Below are 18,129 nucleotides of genomic sequence, written 5' to 3' on the forward strand. Positions count from 1 at the left end.
CTGTTCCACATCGTCTCCTGTTGGTAAGAGTCGTCTTCCTTCGCGGGAGCCTCCTGCGATGTTGCTGCTGCTCCTCCATACTTCGTCCTTTCTTCCTTTTTTTATATGTGTGTGTTTGATGAAATCTTCTCCTTGCTTCTTCTCGTCCAGCTCTTCCTCCGCTTCGTCTCTCATATAAATATTTAATTTTATATTTCTTTATAGTAAAATTAGATTACTTTAGATTTGGTTTTCCTTTTGCTTTAAGTACATTAGGTATTTATATGTATATATATATAGTTCCTTCATATTCATATTTGTAATAGTAATATTCGGTTTACTGGTTTTGCTGCCGCTTAAGTACTAGAGAAATCTGTTGCTGTTGTGTTTCTTGTGGCGTTTGCATTTTGTTAAATGTTAAATCTGCTCGCATACATGCTAATATGTAGTCAGATCGCCGTGTGTGGTGTCGCTTAAGTTTGCTACAAATAGTGCCGACAAAAAAGCTGCCTATCAAGGACCTGGTGGACTGCGGTCCTGCTGGTCCTCGTACAGCCCCCAAAAATATGCCTCATCTTCTGCTGCGCGCCACATTTTTGGATTTTAATTTAATTTTATATCGAAAATGTATTTGTAGTTGGTTTTGTTTTTGTTTTTTGTAATTTTTATTTGTTTTATTTTTTCTTTATATTTATTAATTTTAAATTTAAATATAATTTAATAAGAAGAATTTGTTGTTGTTTGATTTTACATTATTTATAATATATATATGTTGTATTTATAATATATTTTACTTCTTGTTTTTCTGACATGTCTGTGTGTGGGAGTGGGTGTTTATGTGTGTGTGGGTGTGGTGTGTGTATGAGAGAGGGTTTAGTTTGTGTGTGTGTGTAGAGTGTGTCTATATAAACTTTGCCAGTTTGCAAAAATTTCAAATATTTTCTTTAACAGTTTTTGTTTTATTTGTATTTTTATTTGTTGTTTGTTTAGCATTTATTTTATTCTTTCTCGCAACGAAATCGACAAATTTTTCTTTATACTTTAAACACAATTTACTAGCTTACAGATTCGGGTCTTCATTTATTTTTTCAACTCGAAAACTTTCAAACAAAATGCAGCCGTTGCGCGCCGCCGTCGCCAGGTGGCGCGCTGACCATCGCTGGTCGCGCCATCTATCGGCAATACTGGTGGTTCCTGCTGCTTCTTGCTTCGCCCTCTGCTCGCCCTTTCTCATGCTCTTCAATTTGTTTAAGTGTAGTGATAGACTTGTTGTTGTTGTTGTTGTTATTCAGAACGATAACATGCGATTCTTGTTTGTTGCTGCTGGTTGTTGTTGTTGTTGTTGTTTGTGGTTTTAAACGGTGACTTCATTAAGTATGCTGTTTGGTTGTTGTTTTCTTTTGTTGCATTAAAATTATGTTGTTTTTCGTTTAACCTTTTCTCTCAGTTTAATGTAATTCTTTCTTTCTGAATTCGGTTCTTTCATTTTTTGCATGTTTAAATTTTCTTTTGCTTTTGCATTTTTTTAAGTGTAAGTTTCATTTGTTTTAAAGTTTCTTAAATGTTTTTTGCTTCTTATTCTTCATTATGTTGGTTGTTTTTTGCTTAACTCTTTGTTGTTTTCTTGTTGTTTTCTTTTAAGATCTTTTACTGGGGTCCATAGCAACAGCGTGGCGCGATGTTATTGCGCACAGCTACAGTCTTCGTCAACATCTTAAAAAAATAGAAAGGCTTAAAAAGAAATAATTTAACGCTTCACTTCGATGTCATCATAGTCACGAATTCTGAAAAGATAGAGAAAAGGTGTTCATTAGTATGGGGCTCAAAAGGATTGGCTTAAAGTTTGTTTTGAAAATATCTTTGAAATGCTAGAAGACCATCTTAAAATTTATAGTTCCTAAACAGGTTAGTGTGAACAGCACCTAATTCTGTAGATACTCATTCAAGGATTGTGTGGATAGTAAACTTACTACAACAAAAAATGCAATTATTTTTGCCCCAACTTAAAATGCACTCCCAACCACTTAAGCACAGAGTTGACACAAAATAAAAAATTCACACAGCAAATCAAGTATCGAAAATAGCTGAGCGCTGTCATTAACCTTCTACTAAATTAAGACGCCAATTAATCAATAGCAAACGAGCATTACACTGTGGCTGCAGCAGCAACAACGCCGGCCACCTAATCAATAAGACAAACGAGCAAGTCACGAGATGTCTGATGAAAACAGTTTGCCGCACAACACACACACACCACCCGTGGCATCGAGCGTGTAGCCAAGGAAATTTATTGAGTGCAAAGACTCAGACAGTCAATCGCCAGAGATTATGTACTCTCTTCGGTTCCCGTCCGAAAATAGAAAGCAGAGGATGCTGCTGGCGACGGGAGCAGAGTGCAATAAAGACGTTGCCTCTTGCCGCATTGTGCTCGAATTGACGGGAAGCCTTCTTCAGGAGTCTAGACTGAAAAATACCTCGCAACAAGAAACGTTGCATACCTTAAGGGCGTCTCTTAAAAAATCTATTTGAATAGGGTTCGGCAATGCATAATACAAGACTGTCTTGCGGTACAGATACATTTTACAGTGATTCTAGCTTGTATAGATCCTGAGATTCTAAGATTTTCACTTGTTCAAAACCATAATCCCCTCTTATTAGACATATATCTCATAACAAAAATAATAATCAATAAAATATTATATTATGATTCCAGCCTTTATAGATCCTGAGATTTCCACTTGCTTAAAATATATATACCCTCCTCTTAAAAAATCTATTTGAATAGGGTTCGGCAATGCATAATACAAGACTATCTTGCGGTACAGATACATTTTACAGTGATTCTAGCTTGTATAGATCCTGAGATTCTAAGATTTTCACTTGTTCAAAACCATAATCCCCTTTTATTAGACATATATTTCATAACAAAAATAATAATCAATAAAATAAACATCTTATAGATATATTACATAGGGATTCCAGCCTTTATAGGTACTCTTTACATATACACCCGCACAAATGAAAACTTCAGCATCATCGACTCAATCAATAAGGAGGAAAACAGGGACTCCTCGTCCCTCGTGGAACAGCCACCATATGAACTGAAAGTCGGGGTCTTCCCGCCTGTAGTGGTGTCCCCAATTTATCAGGTGTTTGCCTGCTTCTATTTTTAAAAGGAGAAAAGAATTCTCGGCCGCTGCCTGCATCTGTTCTCGTTGATTGCACATCTTCGTCTCCCTGTCTTGGCCGTTGCCTAGGGTGATTGCATTTTTGAAATATTTAAGCAAGAAGACAAGAGAGGGACACGAAAAGACACAGATAGGACAGGCAAATTGAGTGGGCGTGTAATTGGGTGGATTTCCTCGGGACCAATGGTCAAGAATTTATAGGTATATGTTTGGGGTTGCCAAAAACAAGAAACAAACCTGTTTTTCCGGGATTGCTAGCTCTAAGATGACTACAGGACACTTTAGTCGAGGGTTCAGAAACGTTAGCATTGAAAGTAGTAGCATTGCAGCCCGAGATTAAGTATTCTGAGGCGGTAATTTCTGTGTATTACCAAAAAGGAAATATATTGGGTCCATACGCTTAGTTTTCAGTCATTTCCGACCCCAATCAATCTAATCTAATCTTACTTCTTGCTTAGTTTAACGGCCCTAGAAACGTGCTTATCAAACACCTTAAACAATCGATTGCTATATCAAGAATTGGGCAATTTTAGCTCCACGTTTTTAGGATTACTATTCCAGCTAGCAGCACGAAAAGTGCCAACCACACCTTTGATAATAAAACTAAAGCCCTTTGGCGGTCGTAAAAGGCTTAAAAATAAACGTTATTAGCCAAAGCTGAGGCAACGCCCGAAAAAGGGCTAAGCCGTATGCAAAATATACGTGAATCGAAGCCCCCGTGGGTTTTGGCCTTGACATTTGCCCACATGCAAATGCCCAAAGTTTCACTTCTTTGATTAAATCTTGGTCCTAAAACATCACTGCCTTTACTTGGGGCACGCCCCATTAGCTGACCAGATATTTGCACTGAGAAAACATTTTTGATTAGAGCACAACTATATTTTAAAGCGGACTAGTTGTTATAAGTAAAGAGGTATATATTTCTTAAGGATAATTATCATATAAGTATACTTCTATCAATCATAAGATATTTAATTTCTTAAATAATCTTTATGTTCTTGTATTTTTAACAATTTATACATAACACCTTTTCAGTTCAGTGTTTTTTTCTTACGTTTAAAAGGTTGTTCATGACTTTGTGTGGTCTGCTTCCCGCTGTTAGATAAGACAATTTAAATGAAATTAAGCCCGATCGAGTTGCAACTTTTCCGGCCGTCCCTTGGTCAACAAAATGCCTTGAGCAAATTTTCTTGGATTTTATTTTGGAGTCCCTCCAGCCCCCGAATAAACCGCGAAGCCCCTCCATTACGTCGTTTGGCGTTTTTGTGGTTCTGCTGTTTATCTTTCGTCGTTTTGTTTACATTCGCCAAAACTTACTAGTTCTATCTTTGCCGAGGTGTATTATTTTCTTTTTTTAGCTAATTTTGGAATTCATCTTTTCCCTCGCTCGCTCGCACTCTGGGATGTGTTCATTTAATTTGCCTCGCCCCTGTGCTAATGTTTAATTTGTTGTTCTTTGTATTTTGTTAACATTTTATTTGATTTTCGACTTGTTCTTCTGGGCCTCGCATCTCGTACCGCTCCCTTTGCACAGCCTTTTCTATCTGGCACTCGGCCAAAGTAAGTCTCATCTCATTCCCATTCCCCAATATCATTCTCTGCATATTCATTGTTTGCGCCATATAATTTTCACTTGCAAAATTACCGAAGAGTGAGAAAGTGGGGGGTGTTTTTGGGGGTGGTTGGGGGCTCATAGCCGGCACACACTGTATAGCCGGCAAGACAACAATAAAGACTTTGGTTAATTGGCAATAAGCAAAATGGCAACAATGCGCATTTTATATTTACGTTATGCTGATTCCGCTGACTGAACGAAAAAACACGGCCAGGCGAGTGAGATTCATTCGCTCGGTCAATGCTCATGCCATCCGCTATATAACACCCCGATTTTCCCAGCCCCCGAGCCCCCGAAAGCAGCCGGAGACCACGAGATAATGTACGGGGAAATTAAAGAATATTTCACAATATTTATATATTTTATTTTAATTGTTGTCTCCCATTCGCACACTGTTGCCGTGCGCCGCGGGCTGTGCGCTGCCCGCTGTTTGCCCCGGCAGGTTAATCATTTAAGTGTGGAATTTACGCGCGACATTTATTTTGGCTTTTAAAAACATTTCAATTTCGGCGGCAGGAAAGTGGCGAAAGGCATAAAAATTGCCGATTGGGAGCAGGCGCAGGAAAAGTTTAAACACCGAGTGATATATGGCAGGAGAACAATGCCATGGAATGTTTTAAGAAGGCTTCTTTCGCCGTTGATTTTCATATAATTAAGATAATTTCAACGATTTTAATAGCTTAAAACTGCATAAGAAGGATTGTTCATCATTTTGGATTTTATTTATCATTTAGTATATTTATTCCTATAAATACTAAATACTTTGCTTAGTAAAATCATTCCGAAAAATACTGGAATAATTAAGATATTTTCAACGATTTGAATAGCTCAAAACTGCATCAGAAGGATTGTTCATCATTTTGGATTTTATTTATCATTTAGTATTTTTATTCCTAAAAATACCAAATACTTCCCTTACTAAATTCATTCCGAAAAATACTGGAATAATAAAGATATTTTCAACGATTTGAATAGCTCAAAACTGCATCAGAATCTTTCATCATTATGGATTTTATTTATCGTTCAGTATATTTATTCCGAAAAACACTAATTACTTTCCTTACTAAATTCATTCCGAAAAATACTGGAATAAGTTGGACAACTATCTTCGTCACCTGACTTTACACTACTTGAAGTTTCTGCCAAATCCCCCTTCCACATAACTATTCGATACTACTATCTGACACCTCGAAGTATCATTTGAAACACCATACTTCCTTATTATCAACTAATCCTACTTTTCACACCCTTTATCAATGTTTGATTTTATAGGAAACGAATCTATCAACAAATTTCACCGAAAGTACTCTTAGATAATGATTATAAATGTAGATCATCATTCTTCAGATCGCTTTTGTTTAAACTGCTCCCTATTTTTATGTATTTTGTTCATAAATTACTTGTGATTAATCTATTTGATCCGAGAAATGCCTTGGCGGCGGCCAAAACGATTTCTATTTGAACTTGAAGATCAACATATATACGGATGGGCAAATACATGTGTAGGTGGAAATACTGTCCGATTTTAATTGCTACTTTTCCCGGTCTCTAAATAGTGTGCCCGACAACAAAAGGAAAATTCGCAAAGAGCCAAGGGAGTGGGAGGATATGGATGTGCCACGGGGGAGATATCTGTTGAAAACTTGCGAGGATTTTTTGCGTTTTCAAATTTGTTCCATTTTCTGTTTTATTGCTTTAGCTATTTTCATTTTCCCACTCTTTTTTGGCCTGCTGGCCTGCCGTTTCCCCAATTGAAAAATCAATTTTCAAGCAATTAAAAAATTACGAAGAACACAACACGAACATTTCAAATAAAAATGCACTGCACATGGCGAGAGATATTTGTTTTATATCTGTCTGTCTGTCTGTCTATATATACACCTATATAGATTTATACGGCTAGTACTGAAAGTAGGTATTACTGAGGTGAGTCAGGGAGCGGGGCGCCGAGAGACCTGGTTAATTAGCAAAGCCAAATGACACAGCCAAGTGCCAATTGTGACTCAAATGCGATGCCCGTGATTCAATCGCCGCCGCTGTTGTTTTGGCTTCTCGACAGGTGCTATCGACAGATCCAATTAGGTTCCAACACGCGACCCACAAAAACAAAACAATATACCTATTCATTACATCGTAATGTAGCGTAAGCGACACCTTACAAAATCAACTTGTCGATGCAGATTATTGGAAAATATGGCCGATATTTCATCATCGGCTTATGTAAAATCCTTTCTATAATGTTTTTTTGCAATAGTTCTGTATTTTCTATTTACTTTTTTCAATCTATCTTAGACAAAATACTAGTTTCTAGCTTGTTTTACTGGCTGGTTTTAGTTTTCTTTGATCTATTTACATTTTGTGGAATTGCAAATTTCCCTAGAAAAATTAAAATTTTAATGCTCTACACCTAATACCCTAATAGACTAGGCTGAAACTCAGCTATTTCTCTGATTTCTCAGATTCGTTTTGGAAACCCATCTCGCAGATTACTCACCTTCGTAATTGACCTGACCGTCACCATCGATATCAGCCTCACGGATCATCTCGTCGACCTCCTCGTCTGTGAGTTTCTCGCCCAGATTTGTCATCACGTGACGCAACTCGGCCGCCGAGATGAAGCCGTTGCCGTCCTTGTCGAACACTCTGAAGGCTTCCCGGATCTCCTCTTCGCTATCGGTGTCCTTCATTTTGCGTGCCATCATGGTAAGGAATTCTGGGAAGTCAATTGTGCCGTTGCCTGTGCGTGGAGCATAAAGAATAACAATTAATTTCGCTGCATACTTTGTGGGTCGGATTTCGGGGATTCCATGCCACCGTACCAACCCCATACCATACCATACCATACCATCAATTTAAATTCTTCCCCGGAGCGTTATAATAAATTCAAGTCAGGGATAAAGGCAGCCAGCATTTCTCTTCATTACGACCCAAGTTTGCTCTCCGCTCCAACGCCCTGTACAAAAACGAACACCCCGGGGCTGTGTACACTACTTAAAGCTTTTCCATCGCTCTGCCTTTTCGACGGCGGCAAGCCCCTGGGAGGTGGTGGTGCTATATAATCGAGCATATTTTCATATTTGCCTAAGCCCCAAACAAACTTTCCCGGCGTGTGTGGACCACCCACCTTGTGGAGGTGGAGTGCTAGAGATAAGTCCGCCTAATCCCATTTCTGTGGAATCACTCTCTCTTTTTCTTCTGCCTTTCAGCTCTTATCTTGCTCCTTTATCGCCTGGCTCAGCCAAGTGGAATGGAAATTTGTTAAGCATTTAGCCAAACATTTTCCTGAGGTTATCCTATGAGTAAAACGCAAATGAAGTGGTCCAACCGAAATTCTTGTTATACTAATTGAAAAAGTTCGGCTCGTCGGCTCGCCTTGGTTTCAAGTTGAAAATAGTTCCTATTTTCGAGGGGGCGCACAGAAAGGCTGCAACAACTTTTGGCCTTAATTGTTATTGACTGACTTTTTCAAGGCATCCCGAGGAGCAGCAGTAGCAGCAGCAGCAGCGGCCTTTGTCCATAAAATGGAACAGTATAAAATGTTTTTCAGTTTTCTGTTTTCCGCTCCCCCTCAAAACCAAATGGAGCGTGGTTCATTGTGGCTATCATTTTGTTTCTTGTGAATTGAATGTGTTTTTTATTACTTCGCTGGAAATGGGTTTTCTCCGGAGAAAACTTTCAGTATATGATTGCCAGAAACGCCAAGGTTCAAGCTCTTTTCAACTTTGGCAAAAACGAAATGTTCGCCTAAGGGCAATTTAGATTTAATGATAGAGATAACAACATGTCAGTCTCTGAGCTTTGAGCCTCAAAAATCAAGTTTCCTAAAATAAAAAGTAATGAACTCTAAAACACACAACTAAATATTGCTCGTATGTTTCTACTTTATGGGCTTAAAATATTTGGTTTATAAAACGATTTAATTGTTTCGGCACTCAAGTTCAATGAGAGGCAAAAATCTGGAGGCGATTCCATTTCAAAATAATTTGCACTCAATTCGTTAATTTTCGGGGGAAAAATTCAATTATACTTTAGGCTAATTTAAGTATTATTATTATTCAATATGGCCGCATTGAAAGCCAAAAATATATATTTCGAAAATAGCCAGGGAATATCAAATAAAATATCGACGGGTGGCTTTAGTTCATTCCGATTTCTATTGCGATTTCGGTTTCGGTTGTTTCTGTTTATGATTCTATTTAAAACATTTGACGCGATTTTCTGTTGCTTTTGGCTTTGTCGATAGGATTTCCCCAACCAACCAAAAAAAAAAAATGGGGGAAAATAAAACAAATACCAAGGAAAGCCTCCAACTCACACACACAAAAGTATGGGGGACAGACAAAAGCATTGGGAAATTTGTTGCCATTTTGGTTAGACGCTTCTTAGACTGGCCCGAACGAGCGACTTTGACGAACCGGCGCAGCCCAATTAAGATAATTATGATGTTCAACGCGCTGCCGATGGCGATTATGATGACGGCCAGCGTCTGGTGGGGGCTTCGGTTTCCATTACGTTTTCCTGCCAGTCCCATCCCACCGCCCCTTCAGCCGATTCGCAACGTTGCTCGCAAAATTTTGCAGACAATTTACAATTTTAATAAGTTTTTTTCTCGCGCGCAGTGGCATCGCTAAATATAGTTTGGGTGGGGGCATTTTCCATTGCTTTCCACTATTGGAAACCTGACAAAATTGCAAAGTAAGGGGCTAACTGCTTACAACCAAAGGAAATTCGTTCGATTGTACCTAACTTATACATTTTATTTCCTAAAACGCAAGGTTTTCATAGCAGTTTATGATAACATATAAGATCTCATAAATATTAAGCAAAAACATACGTTTAAAACATACTAAAAAACGTTCTTTTTTAAATTAACAATACTAAAATTAGTTAGTTTGTATCTCCATTGGATGTTAGAAAATGTGTATCCCCCGCTGGATATATACAGCTAAAACACAACTTTTCCTTTTGCTAAATTGCATTAATATTTCTGGACAATCCCATTGGTACCCCTTGCCCCTGTCGACAACTAATGCGGTCGTTTGCATGCAATTCAGAGACTCAGAAGCTGGCAGTTTGGCCATCGTCAACTGCCTGCGACGAGACGCCAACAAAATTTTAAGTAATGAATGTTTAATGTTTCCGTCAGATTCCTGCCTGCCGTGGCCAACGCGAGTGTGAGTGGGCCATGTGAGTGGGTGACTCGGGTTGCCGGCCAAGTTAGTTTCGGCCAGCAAATGCATTCCTTTGTGGAATCGTAAATTAGAGGAGTCAGCCAGCGAGGGGGCACAACTTTTTTCCAAGTAATTTAAAATACTAAACGTTGGAAAATAAAGTTGCCAAAACATTTTGCTTTCCACTCAATGAAAAAGTTTTGCACATATGCAAATTCCAGCAAATAAAGTTGGCAAAATTGTTGAAGGCTCCCAAGTGGCGACCCCTCTTGCCACATAGCAAACTACTATTTTTAGCCCTGATAAACACCCTCATCCCACCCCTTTTGTCTAAGCCCCCTGATTTTCCTTGATTGCAACACTTTAGCTGTTGGGGGGCCAGAAAAAAATGGAAATTGTGCGAGAGTTTTCAGGGCGCCTGCGCCAGAAATTCTGTGCAGGACTTTGCAGATTTTGTCCTGGATATTTTCGACAACATGCGCACAGCATTTCCACGTGCAAGCGCAACAGCAGCAACAACATAGCGAGAAAAACTCACAAAGAAAATGGAACAACGAAAACAAACACAAATTGGGCGGGGACACTTACAAAACTTGTGAAAAAGTAACTGAGATAAAAAGATACATTCGTAGCTGAGTCTTAAGTGTGAGTATATATATACATTATTTAATAATATAATAACAAAGTAGGCTAATGGAAAATTTTAATACTTATTCCTTAGAAATCTAAATTAAGTTCAAGGAACTAAATAAACTTCAATGTTTTGTGAGGATAAATAGAGTTATTGTATCTTCTTTAAAGCAAAATTTAAATTTCATTTCCTCAGTATTTAAAATAGAGTGTGAAGCTATTTATTGGCCATCTAGTTTTCCGCCAAAAGGTGAAACACCTCACGCTATAAAAATGGGCGACACATTTTCGATTTGGCCACATTTTTGGCGCGAGGCGCCTGTCGCTCGACTTCCTCTCGCATCAGAAATAAAAACGGATCATCTTCCTCGTCTCCCGAAAAAGTTTGTTACACCACCAAAACTTGTTCGAGATTTTGGGCTATATCCCAACAACCACCTTTACTTGAAAATTCAAAATAAAGGAACAAAAATTAAATAGCAATGCAAAACAACAAATTCTGACAGCAGCGCCTGCCAAAGACAAGACACGGGAAAGAGCCAAAATATTTTAGACATCTATTTTTAATGCCTATGACGTGTTTTTGTTGCATATTTTTAGCCAAGAAATGATTTTCATTTTTTCCCACCCATTGTTTGTCGTACACATAATGGTCTGATCTGTGTCTGTCGGCGAAAGGAGGAGGTCGGACCGAGTGAGAGGGATTAGGCCCAGACCAGCAATAGCTTTGTGTAAACAAAATTAGAAACCTCGGGATCGGACCGGGTTAAAAGGGGATCACTGGCACCGAGCTGAACGACCGAAACCATGGCAAATCAGATCATTTGCACTCATAGGCGAAAGCTTTAAAGCCTGAAGTCTGACTTCATCAAGGCGTATGATTTGTGGCTGGAAATAAATTAAGGGCAATGCACGAATCCACAATTTATATGAAGTTGTTTAGGATATAGCGACCGTAACTTAATTCATCTGAATATTTTTTAAGCATAGGGAATAGCTCTGCCTAGCCTCTGACGGAACTCGTACAGCGTACACAATAAATAAATTAAGGGCAATGCACGAATCCACAATTTATATGAAGTTGTTTAGAATCTAGGGATAGGGAATAGCTCTGCCTAGCCTCTGAGGGAACTCGTACAGCGTACACAAACAAGTGACAAAATGTCATCATACGCCGCGAATTCTTCAGATTCCTAAGGTGAAACCATTGCATATCTGACTTGATATCTATTACAGCACTCCAAAAAGGTTAAATCCTTTGAATATACATTTTAGTTCCCCCTTCTTTTGCATCAGTCCCCGAACTTACCGTCGGCATCAACCTCGTTGATCATGTCCTGCAGCTCGGCCTCTGTGGGGTTCTGGCCCAGGGAGCGCATGACTGTGCCCAACTCCTTTGTTGTGATGGTGCCATCGCCGTCTTTGTCGAATAGCGAGAATGCCTCTTTGAACTCGGCGATCTGTTCCTCTGTCAGCTGATCGGCCTGCAAGAACACAAACGAGTACAGCATTAGTCAGATGCACAACTTTGAGATACAGACACACCATTGTGAATTGCAAGTAAACCTCCGCTGTCTACAAATTGTTTACAAAATAAATATTACAGCTATTGACTTCTACTCGACCAGGTGGGTTTTCTGAAATACTTTTCAACGGAGTCTCGATTGCATTTCAATGTCAACATGGAAAACTACCAACGAATACAATTAGGAGCAACAAAAGACGGAAAAGGAGAACAATTGTGTTTAATTTGAATAATTTTGCGTATTGTTTGTTCGCCGCAAGGCGAGTCCCCCCAGATACAATTGTATCTGTATCTATGCAGGGGTATCTTGAAAAGGTGTTAGGTTTCCGCTGAATCAACAAAATCTGACGTCAGCGAGTGAATAAACAAGCGGCCAGGGAAGCTCTGAAGAAAGAATGAGGAGTGGTAGATCAGAGCTGGCAGTAAGACACCCGAAACCGAAATTTATTATTGTCACGGGAGTGATGTATTTGCGACAAGAGACGGTAATTCTGGCCAAAAACGATCTGCAAAGTCTAGTGTTTTAATGTTCTGATGTTCGAGCAACAAGGCCAAAACCGGGCGTATAAAATTCACGTTTGCCTGTTCCTGCTTTACGGCACATTAATGTTTATTCGGGCAAGAATTTAACGAGTATAATATAAGGCCTGGTTTGACTCGCGATAATTATTGCGATAATTATTAATCATGAAGCAAAAATGCAAAAGCAAACTTTGCCTGCGTCAGAGGATGACTTATGTGTGTACTTTTGTTCAAGCTGATAAGTGTTGAAAGGTACAGTATATAGCAACAGTATATAAGCGCTTGTTTGTTTGCCCATCCCATGTAATTACAACTTAATTAGCCCTATTGCATAGAGCCCTAATCTCTACTCATTACACTTAAGTAGTGCTTTGAGATCAGCACAGCTTGCCCAACACGAATCAATTCACCTATCTAATCGCTTGGGTACAACCAAATTAGCCACCTTAGCTCGAAGGCCAAATCGTACTCCTTAAAAATCACACGCAAACGGGGCTCTCGATCAACCTTTATGGACAACTTCCGCTGGGGAGAACAGAAACCAACCTAGTTAAGGCCAAATCGGCAATTGGCATTGGAATTATAGCGCCCTGCTGGGACTTATCTAATCGGGGAATTTCGGTAAATTTAAACAGCAAATACGAGTACGTTGGTGGCACCTGTTTTTCCTTTTTTTATGCTTGTGCGTTGGCGTTCAATTGAATTTGCCCGGCTTATCGCTGCGGTCTGGGCAGATAAAACGCTTTCCGACTGGGTTATGTCATTGGCAGGCGTGACTAAGCCAGAAAGACCCATCGAAGTTCAGATGCCCGCTGAAAAGCAGACTGAGCTCTCGCTTTAAATGGCCACAAATGCAAACAACAACCGACCCCACCCACCGATATCCGTTAATGGCAGTGGCAGTTAATCGAGGGGCTTGATAATCGAGGGGGGTGGATGTGGCTGCCTAATTGGTAATCCATTTGTATGCACAATCGGACGCCCACGGCATCCCGAGGAAGCTCTGTATCAAGGCAAACACAGTGCCTTCCGAAATTCCGTGCCTTGCAGCAGGACCCAAGCTGGGCGAGCAGGCTTATTTCTTTATTTTTATGCCGCTGACTAATGGGAAATCAACTAAAATACATATATAGATTTAATTATCACATACAATTATGTATGATGATGACCAATACTTTTATTATTATTATTATTATTTTGGTTAATTTGTGGAATCTCAAAAAATCTAGTCATAAATTCACCCTAAAAAAAATGGAATAACTTATTAAGAAATCTCTCAACACTTATTTGATTGAAATATTTCTGGGTACTTTTATAACACAATATAATTTAACTGTGATAAAAACCTAATAGATATAAGTAGATCACACTTAAACTCTATTTTATTAAAAATGTACAATAAATTGTTTTACTTTAATTCAACTTATTAAATTTCATTCAACTCCGAGTTGGTTTTTTTGGAATATTAAAAATACAAAATACAATCCTAACTTTTCCCCAAAAAAAAATATAAGTTTGCTAACAAATTCCCCCATATAAACCATTTTTAAACAAAGCATTAGCCAAATATTTACAGAAATTGTACAACTTGTAATGTATGTATCTATGTAATGTTTCTTAGCGGAGCTTGACTGTGAATAGGTGCGCAAACAAGTAATAACTGGATATTTATGTTTGAGCCAAGTTTGCCGGTTTACCGTTGCGTTGTCTGCTCTTTTCTTCATTTTTTGCCGGTCCCAACTGGTTTCGAGGGGTTTGGTTAGGCTTTATGAATGGCGATCAAGTGCGGTTTTGGCCACGACTCCAGTGCAGCCGAACCGAGGTTCAGCCAGCTGTGCTAACTGAGCCACAGGCCAGTCATTCGCCACTTTTAATACGCCTCTCACAGCACCGGGGTGTTCATCATGGGCCATACGATCGATGAAGTCAGCCCAAGAGCACAGTGACTCATGGAAATGTATCTGGATGTTAGCTAGTTTCCAGTGGAAAACAAATGGGGGAAAAAGATACTGCTCATGATGAGCCCAGCCAAAGACCAACAAACAGTGAAGATCAGTCGCTAAGGGAAGAAGCCTTGGCCCATGTTTGCTTTGGGCCAAGTTAGCAGTCGCAAGCACAGAAGCAAATTGGGCACGTACAAAACGATGCGATATATTTTAATTAAAAGCTGGCACTCTGCGTAAGCTGTAAAAATCGCTAATTAAATTAGGCGACGCCAGAGGAGGCTGAAGAGGGGTGGGGCGAGGCGATAAAGTGGGCGTGCGGTTTTCTTATCAAAAGGCGCAGGGAAAACCAAACAGAAAGAGCAGAAGTGGCAGAAGAAGCAGGCGAAAGAGGAGGGCAAGAGGAAAATTGGATTATGTGGTTAAGCGGCGTCTAGCAGGAATTTTTCTTGTTCTTCACTTGCAGCCTTCCCCATGCCCCGCCATTCGCCTGTGCCGTTACAATAAAATTCTTGTGCGAAAAGGCAAAGTGGAACAGGCAGCCGCCAACACACACACACACAGTCAGTCATCACTCATGTACACACTCACACGAGTGCCGCGAGCCGAACGAATGAACGAGCGAAGCGGACGAACAAAGACGAAGGCGAAACAGCAAAATAACCGCAATGCGGCAAATGAAACGGTTATGGAAGAAAACAACAAAAGGCAGGCGTCGATAAAAGTGCCAGGCGCAAGGCGCAAAAAAAGCTGAAATACCGAAAGAAACGGAAAGAGAGAGACGCAGCACAAAACTGAACTGATAACGAACACGAAATAATTGCACACAGAGCGAGACGCGAAAGTGTGTGAAACGGTTTTGGCGAGAGAGGGAGAGAGCGTCGAAACGGTTAAGCTGAGCGGCGGGTGCGCAAGTAGAGAGAGCAAAAAAGAGAGCGCAGCGCAAAATTCCGCTAAAGAACTTTTTTTCACCATTTCCATGGGCCGTTCCTAACCTCAGTTTTTGCGGCCAAATGTGCGGTAAATAAAAAATACAACCAGCAAGCGAACAACGAATGGCGGGGCGCAGAGGAGAGACCAATAATGCCGGCCCGGCGACTTTGTTGTTCATCGATATATATCTGCACACATACATATTCACGCGTTTTCCACTGATAAGCAAAGCGGACGGGGGCTTTTCCTATAATTTGCGGGGATCTTTGAAAAATGGCTGATAAACGCGCCGATGGCAACGCGCACAGTGCTCAGATAATTGGCTAAAATCACATTTGATTTATGATCCTAGGCCAGAGGGAAAACTAGAGAGAGCTCGCCAAACGCAGTGTTGCCCGAGATGCTGATAAGAATTTCCACTTTTCCACGCCCGATTGGGTTTCCAGGGGCTAACTCTTCGCACGTCATGGAATTATTACAGGGCGAACCCGATCGAGAGGCAGCCTTGGAAAAATAACAATTTTGACGGTTGACGTGACAAGTGTGTAAATTCTTGATACTCGACATTGCTATTTCGATGTGCTACTTGTTTTCGGCGACCCCGGGTTAAAGTTCAGCTCTGGTTTGAGCCGAGATGGTTGCAACAATGTTGTTATATAGGAATATTTCCAACTGGAAACTGGAATTTGATGGAATTGAAGAGTTTAAAGACTAGCTAACTTTAAATACTATGGAATAGAAACTAACAAGTTCCTATGGTTTACAATGCAAGTAAGAAAGGGGACTAACATATTTACTAATGTTTTATAAATACCAGGTTTTTTGGTAGAACCACGCTATTGGGTTGTAGAAAAAACCAGTTTTTTCTCCCCCCGAGCACCAGGTATTCTTGGGGTGCGAAATGTAAACGAAATTCGCGGGGACAGCTGCTGCTCGACGGGCTGTTCGGGGTGCACACTACATATAGGTGTGTGGAAAGCCGTTAAAACCATATAAACAACGTCTAATTGGAAGCCATTCGCCCCGTCCCGCTCGCACCCGTGGCACTGGCCCCTCGGGGTCGCTGGCTGACTTTGATTTTTCGCAAAAACTGTGGAAATTTCAATGGAAAATGATGGCCGCACGTTGTGTAAACAGAGAATAAAGATGCACATGTTTTCCCCGGCCATTTTCCAGCCCCAGCCCCAGCCCCAGGCCCATAAACTTACCATTTTTGTAGGTGTTTTTCGCTGCTTTGCTGCTCGAGTGACGAAGTTTAATCCGCTGCGGCTACTGCTGCTGCTGCCGGGGTGTTGGTATGTGTGTGAGTGGAATTACGGAACGCGCGGAAAACTGAACTTTTTCTTTTACTAATTAACGCACTGCAAAAGAGGCAAAAAGAGAGGTTTAGGGGGGGATTACTTTCGGGGGTCGCTGTCAGCTGGGGCAAGAAGAGGAAGAGCAGGCTGCCAGCCTGGCGAGGCAAAAAAAAAGAAACGGTCATTAAAGCGTCCAAAGCAGCGACGCCGACACTTTTTTTTTTTCCTCGCCGTGGCAGTTTCCTAATTCTGTGGTGTTGTTGTTTTCAGCCGAATTTAATACAAATTTTCGCCTTGCGTTTCTTTCTTTCGGGTTTTTTTTTCGGTATTTCTCTTTTTTTTTTTTCTTCATCTATTGTGCGAAATATGCCGAACACACGCGCGCACACGGCAGAATTCTCGTTTTATATAGTAGATATGTGGCGGGGAGGCGCTAATACATAGAAGAGTTGCTCGGATTTGGTTTTTATAAAGATATTGGTTTCATTTTCTCGCTCGTTGGTTTTCTTGGCTATGAGAGGTGGGCTTCCGCAGCTCCTGCTCCTCGGGCGGTGGTGTGTCTCTGTATGTACTATCTGGTTTTGGCTCTGTTCTGGCCACTGGCCACTGGCAACTGGGAACTGGCAACTCACGATCCTAGTCTGAATTTCCGTCCGCAACGGTCGACGAGTCAAAACTTTGTGGGTGTTCGCAATGGCTGCGTTGCCATATATACGGTTTATTTTCCCCGATATCAGGCAGCAGCGGAGCGCGGCGGCGCTCTCTCGCGCGCTCTCTCCCGCACTCGTTCGCTTTCGACTCTCTCTCTCTGGCCCTGCTTCCCTCTCTCGCTGTCCGGCGTCGCTGGCGTTCTGCAAATCAAAGAACCTTTTCGATTCCAAGCCACTACAAAAAATTGGTAAACATTTGGCCTGTGCGAAATTTGTCAGCAAACCCAAGTTCCCAAAGCGCTGCAGCGGCGCCTCTCTCTTCTGCCTTCTGCCGCTCTCGTTGGGCGCGAGAGCGCGAACCGGTTAAGCTCTCTCCGCCCGTTCTCTTTCCTGCAGCGTCTGCTGTTGCTCCGCTTCGCCTCCCCCTTCCATGTAAATCGAAAATAAATTCGAATTTTAAATTAACGGTCGCGCCGGCGCGTTGATATTTATCTTGATTTCGATATACACAGGGTTGATATCACCATTATCGTTATCAATGTTGCTGTCAAAACTGCGAGATCCTGTATGAAATATGTCATTGTTTTGCACTTTCAGCTGTTTCATGCATTTAAATAAAATTTTGGCGCCAGCGTGTGGAATGTTTTTAGCGTCATTTTAAGATCGTTTGCAGAG

General features: G+C 40.7%; 1 protein-coding gene across 3 annotated transcripts; it reads right to left on the bottom strand.

The window, feature by feature from the left end:
- Positions 1 to 616: 616 nt before the first annotated feature.
- LOC108022509 (calmodulin) lies at positions 617 to 17,601 on the bottom strand. 3 transcript variants are annotated; one of them, XM_017091477.2, is made up of 5 exons: positions 17,437 to 17,601; positions 16,715 to 16,867; positions 11,893 to 12,067; positions 7,277 to 7,519; positions 617 to 1,763 (listed from the first exon to the last, which is right to left on the bottom strand). In XM_017091477.2, the coding sequence occupies exons 2-5, from the start codon at positions 16,715 to 16,717 to the stop codon at positions 1,735 to 1,737; spliced, it is 450 nt and encodes a 149-aa protein (XP_016946966.1). In that variant the 5' UTR covers positions 16,718 to 16,867; positions 17,437 to 17,601; the 3' UTR covers positions 617 to 1,734. The 3 variants fall into 3 exon arrangements, with proteins under 3 accessions (XP_016946966.1, XP_016946967.1, XP_043948382.1); XM_017091478.3 differs by lacking the exons at positions 16,715 to 16,867; positions 17,437 to 17,601 and adding an exon at positions 12,129 to 12,204; XM_044092447.2 differs by lacking the exons at positions 16,715 to 16,867; positions 17,437 to 17,601 and having other exon boundaries at positions 11,893 to 12,094.
- Positions 17,602 to 18,129: the final 528 nt, after the last annotated feature.

Source organism: Drosophila biarmipes, chromosome 2R, assembly GCF_025231255.1.
Source record: "Drosophila biarmipes strain raj3 chromosome 2R, RU_DBia_V1.1, whole genome shotgun sequence".
NCBI classification, from domain to species: domain Eukaryota; kingdom Metazoa; phylum Arthropoda; class Insecta; order Diptera; family Drosophilidae; genus Drosophila; species Drosophila biarmipes.

Coding starts and splice junctions, on each gene's coding strand:
- LOC108022509 (XM_044092447.2), bottom strand. CDS start 12,094: ATGCTGTACTCGTTTGTGTTCTTGCAGGCCGATCAGCTGACAGAGGAA. Junction 7,520..11,892: donor CAACGAGGTTGATGCCGACG/GTAAGTTCGGGG, acceptor CTCCACGCACAG/GCAACGGCACAATTGACTTC. Junction 1,764..7,276: donor CGGTCAGGTCAATTACGAAG/GTGAGTAATCTG, acceptor CTATCTTTTCAG/AATTCGTGACTATGATGACA.